The sequence below is a fragment of the Guillardia theta genome, assembly GCF_000315625.1.
Source record: "Guillardia theta CCMP2712 unplaced genomic scaffold GUITHscaffold_185, whole genome shotgun sequence".
In the NCBI taxonomy this organism is placed as follows: Eukaryota; class Cryptophyceae; order Pyrenomonadales; family Geminigeraceae; genus Guillardia; species Guillardia theta.
The window spans coordinates 2,763-8,071 of NW_005434491.1; the positions used below are offsets into that span (position 1 = coordinate 2,763).

The 5,309-nt window shown below is 58.1% G+C and overlaps 2 protein-coding genes across 2 annotated transcripts; both read left to right on the forward strand.

The window, feature by feature from the left end:
- Positions 1 to 253: 253 nt before the first annotated feature.
- On the forward strand, positions 254 to 595 carry GUITHDRAFT_81594 (hypothetical protein; the record flags this gene model as incomplete). The annotated part of the gene is made up of 1 exon (XM_005820213.1): positions 254 to 595. A coding segment is annotated over one exon (342 nt), but the record flags the coding sequence as incomplete, so codon positions are not given.
- Positions 596 to 2,198: 1,603 nt separating this feature from the next.
- On the forward strand, positions 2,199 to 4,795 carry GUITHDRAFT_148010 (hypothetical protein; the record flags this gene model as incomplete). The annotated part of the gene is made up of 10 exons (XM_005820214.1): positions 2,199 to 2,376; positions 2,762 to 2,824; positions 2,863 to 2,929; positions 3,172 to 3,217; positions 3,480 to 3,533; positions 3,717 to 3,755; positions 3,806 to 3,871; positions 4,002 to 4,033; positions 4,079 to 4,142; positions 4,718 to 4,795. 10 exons carry the CDS (start codon positions 2,199 to 2,201, stop codon positions 4,793 to 4,795), a joined length of 687 nt encoding a protein of 228 aa, XP_005820271.1.
- Positions 4,796 to 5,309: the final 514 nt, after the last annotated feature.

The window sequence follows — 5,309 nt, forward strand, 5'->3', positions numbered from 1 at the left end:
ATTACGATGGCTTGTTAGCCTGAGTGATGTAATGATGGATCGCAGGCACAAGTGCGATGATCCATGGGGATGCTATCTCAACTCACAGGGCAACCCTGCTACCAACCTTTCCAACCCTCAGGGCCACACTGTCTACGTCCCTTACGGAGACAACGGCCCCAACGTGGAAGGTTGCTCCTCTGGCTCCCCCTGCTACTGCAACGGCGGCGCTACCGGCCTCGAGCCCTCGCAGCTCCACGAGATCCATAGCGGCATGGACTGCGACGGCGGCGTGACCTGCAACGGCGGCGTTACCTGCAACGGCGGTGCGGAGTGCAACGGCGGCGCTGACTGCAACGGAGGCGCTACCGGCCTCGAGCCCTCGCAGCTCCACGAGATCCATAGCGGCATGGACTGCAACGGCGGCGTGACCTGCAACAGCGGCGTTACCTGCAACGGCGGTGCGGAGTGCAACGGCGGCGCTGACTGCAACGGAGGCGCTACCGGCCTCGAGCCCTCGCAGCTCCACGAGATCCATAGCGGCATGGACTGCGACGGCGGCGTGACCTGCAACGGCGGCGTTACCTGCAACGGCGGTGCGGAGTGCAACGGCGGCGCTGACTGCAACGGAGGCGCTACCGGCCTCGAGCCCTCGCAGCTCCACGAGATCCATAGCGGCATGGACTGCGACGGCGGCGTGACCTGCAACGGCGGCGTTACCTGCAACGGCGGTGCGGAGTGCAACGGCGGCGCTGACTGCAACGGAGGCGCTACCGGCCTCGAGCCCTCGCAGCTCCACGAGGTTCATGCTGGCGCCACCACCACATCGCTTGGTGCTGGCCCTGAGGTGACGAACTGCATGGACTGCGTACACAACTGCGTCGGTGGATCCGAGCAGGGCTGTATCCCTTCCGATCCTCCTGTAGGCAACCCCTCTCTCACGGGACAGAGCTTCCAGGTCCCTGCTCCTGCTCACTGGTACGCCAACGGTGGACATCCTGGCTCGTTGGCTCCTACCTCGGCACTCGGCGCTGGCCCCGAAGTTTCCAACTGCATGGAGTGCCCGCACAACTGCGTTGGCGGGTCTGAGACGTCCTGCCCCGTCCAGCCTCCAGGCTCGGTCTCAGCTCCTGCTCACTGGTACGCCAACGGCTGCACTGAGGCCACTGGAACTGCCAAGGAGCTTGCGGCTCCTGTCGCTGCCGCCAGCATGGAGGGCAAGAACGTGCGCGCATCGCCCGGACACCTTCTCATGTCGTGCCATGCCTTCACCCTCGCTGCTCTCCAGGTTATTCGCACCGCTCGCTTCTCCTCTGCTCCTCTTCTCTGACATGTCTGGCAGGGCATCGCCAAGGGTGACTTCAGCAAGTTTGCGGAGGATGCTGCCGCCAACGCTGAGGCCGTCACTCCCCTCGGAGGATACCTGATCCGCAAGGAGCTTGTGACCAACTAGACATGTCCTGTCCTGGTAGTGGTCTCGGACATGCAGCACGTGCCTCAGGTGTTGTGTAGGACGTGTTGAGTGTGTGTGGTGTGACGACGAGAGCGCTTCTGCTCTCTTCTTGTCTGACTGCCTGTGTTAAATGCGGACTTGAAATATTGGTCTGCAGTTTGTTGTTAAACCTGATATAAGCACAGCTCCTCTCCTCTCCTCCCTGCTGCTCTTCCTCCCTCCTCCAACCTTCTACACCCATCAACACCCTTCTTCCGCTTCCTTCCCTTCCCCTCTCCCTCCCCTCTCCCTCCCCTCTCGCTATCAGATATGGGGGCCGCAGATCGGGGGGGGAAATTGATTTCACTACGACTCAGGTACGGAGGGACGGAGGGGCCGTAGAGGGAAGATTCCCGGCGCTATGGGCAGAGGATCGCAGAGGTCAGAGAGCTATCCCCATACCCCCCCCCTCCTCGTTCTCCACCTCCTCTTCCTCTTCCTCCCTCTCCTCCTCCTCCTCCTTCCTCCCCGCTTTTCTCTGACCCGTTCGCGTATCCCCGCCAGTCTGTGCTCAACCAGGACGGGGGCGAAGGGGCGTATCGCCAGGGCGAGGAGCATAAGAGGGAGCGGAGAGGACCAGGAGGGTCAGAGCAGGAGCACATGAAGCGACAACTCCGTCCATGGTCGTGAACTTGTGAGAACATTCTAGAGCGGCGCGCGGGGCCCTGGCGGCATGCTCTACCCCAGCGTGGGATAGGTCGATTACACACAGGGAGGAGCAGGCAGCATGAAGCTTGTCCTCTTCCTGATCGCTTCCTCCCTCCTCTCCTTGCTCCACCTCGCCTCCTCTATCAACTTGAGGCCCCCGACGACCATGCTCAGCGCAATGCGGAGCAACGCCGACACGCTGGGGACGAGGATGTCGTGGCATGCGAGCAACATGATGAGGAGGAGTCGGAGGGGCTGTGAGATGGTCGGGAGTAGGAGGAAAGAGCTGCCTTGCTTGCGAGCATGGTCACTTCCATCCGCCGCTATGGTTTGCCGGCTCTTGTTCTTGTGCATGTCTGATGGAGCACTCAGATGAAAGTTGGGCTAACATGCGCCGTTGCCTCCCTCTTGCCTTTCACGATCTACAGGAGGTTGATGATGATGATGATGATGATGATGATGATGATGATGATGATGATGATGAGGAGGAGGAGGAGGAGGACGTTTCCGATACCGAAGGCAGAGGGTTTGATGAAGTGATCCATTGCGATGCGACTCACCTGCAAAAGAACACAAACATGGCAAACTTTTACAGCTGTGTTGACTAATGCTTCAAAACCAGATGGATGTCAATCCAGGCAGGGAGGAAGTTTCGCGAGAGAGCAGCTCTGTACATGACGATTCCCCTGATCTCAGGTTCTCAAGGTTGGTAAATGTTGCAATGAGGTAAGATTTGTCGGCAGGAATTCTCAACTGGGCCACAAACAGGCTTGCGGTGAACGACAGGGCTGCGATAGCAATCAGTGTGAGGTTTTTCCTGTAGGTGTGGATGATTTTCAACCCTCAAGAATTTTATGGAATTCCGTTCATCTCAAGGTTCTTGCAAGTCTGACCTGCCCTTATCTCTTCCTTCCCACCTCCTTTCTCATATCGTCTCCTCTCGTCCTCTTTCCTTCCCACCATCTCCTCCTCTCCTCCTGCTCTCCTTTCCTTTCTTAGAATTTCAAATTTCTTGACTTGTGCTGGTCTTTCTTTGCCTGCGTGTTCTGCAGGAAGATTGAGGGACAACCGCTTGGTTGGTTTGGATGGCAGGGGATTGTAAGCTGAAGAATACTCCTTCCATATTTCTTGTTTCTGCTCCTGCTCCTGCTCCTGCTCCTGCTCCTGCTCCTGCTCCTCCTCCTCCTCCTCCTCCTCCTCCTCCTCCTCCTCCTGCTCCTGCTCCTCCTCCTTCTCCTCCTTCTCCTCCTGCTCCTCCTGCTCCTCCTCCTCCTCCTCCTCCTCCTCCTCCTCTTCCTCCTCCCTCTTTCTTCGTCCCCTCTTTCCTCTTTACGCCTCGTTCCCCTTAAGTGCCCGGCAGGTTCCTGCCAAAGTGACCAAAATGTCATCCGACATCGTTGATATCACGACAGAGGTGAAGCAAGAGAGGGGGGAAGAGGACCAGAAGGGAAGAGGAAGTCAGGGAGGGAGGGAGGAGGGAAAGGAGCAGCAGGAGCAGGAGCAGGAGCAGGAAGGAGAGGAGGGGGAGGAGGAGGAAGAGGAGCAGGGAGGGGGAGGGGAGGAGGAGGGGGGCAGATGCTCATCGAGACATTTCCAGCAACTGCTGGACGTGAAGAAGATTTTTGGGAGGATAGAGGTAAGGAGGAGGAGGAAACGATATTTCTCTTCTCAGTCTTGAACTCTAAGGAAAACCGTCTCCTCGACCACCTCAGACAAGGAAATCTCTTCGCGGCCGTTCTCAACTCAGCGAAGGTCCTCCTGCTCCTGCTCCCGCTCCCGCTCCCGCTCCTGCTCCTGATCTTCTGCTCCTTCTGCTGGTCCTCCTTCTGACCTTCTCTTTCCTCTCCTCTTTCTCTCTGCTTTCCTGACTCTTACTCGACAGGCCTCGGAAGTACTTCCCTCTTCTCTCATCCGGTCAGCTCAATCTCTCTCCTCCCTCCTTGCTGACAGGACGGTCAGCGAGGGAGAGGCGAAGGTGGCGGGAGGAGGAGCTACCTTGACCTCGCACCTCCTCGAGCACAAAGTGAGGGAGAAAAATCAGGAGGAAGAGGCGGAAGGGGAAAAGGAGGGGGGTGGAGGGAGGCAGATGGGGACGGAGGAGGAGGTGTTGGTGGGAAGACTAGAGCGAGGATAATTCAGGGAGTACGAGGATGAAGATGATGACAACGATGGAGGGGAGTGCGGGAGCAGCATCAAGCGCAGGCACAGGACCAGGACCAGGACCAGGACCAGGACCAGGACAAGGACAAGGACAAGGACTAGGAGCAGCAGCAGCAGCAGCAGCAGCAGCAGCAGCAGTAGCAGAGGCAGCAGGAGAAGGAGGAGGAGCGAGAGGAGAAGAAGCAAGAGCAGCAGGAGAGCAGCAGGAGAGCAGCAGCAGCAGCGGCAGAGGCAGCAGCAGCAGCAGCAGCAGCAGCAGCGGCAGCAGCAGCAGAGGCAGTAGCAGCAGCAGCAGCAGTAGCAGAGGCAGCAGCAGCAGCAGCGGCGGCAGAGGCAGCAGCAGCGGCAGAGGCAGCAGCAGCAGCAGCAGCGGCAGAGGCAGCAGCAGCAGCAGCAGAGGCAGCAGCAGCAGTTTGTTTGTTCTGACTGTAAGTGCAGACGGAGAGGATTGTCATGCGTGTCATTCGAGCGCTCAAGAAGGATCCGCTGAAGTTCTGCCCCCTGAAATCAGCGTGAGTCTCCTCATCCTCCTCATCCTTCTCTTCCTCCTCCACCTTCGCTGCTGCTGCTGCTGCTGCTGCTGCTCCTGTTCTTCCTTCTACTCTATTCCTTCTCCTACCACTACTACTCTTCCTGCTCCTACTCCTGCTCTTCTTGTTGCTCTTGCTCCTGCTCTTCCTCTTGTTGCTTCTTCCTTCTGCTCCTTCATGTCTTCTCTCCTCCCTCTCTTTCTCTCGGTCGTTCAACTCACCTGACGCTTCAGCGTCGTGGACGACATGACGAGGAACAAGATGCTCTTATGCGAACTTTTTCAGAGGTCTGACTTGGATGATGACGATGACGATGACGATGACGATGATGATGATGATGATGATGATGATAAGGAGGACAAAGAGGAAGAGGAGGAGGAGGAGGAGGAGGAGGAGGAGGAGGGCGGAAAGCAGACAAGGAGAGGGCGAGACGAGGACTGTCCTCCGAAATGACAGAAGGAGCAGGTGCGGGCGGCAGGAGCTCAAGTTTCTCGTCTTCA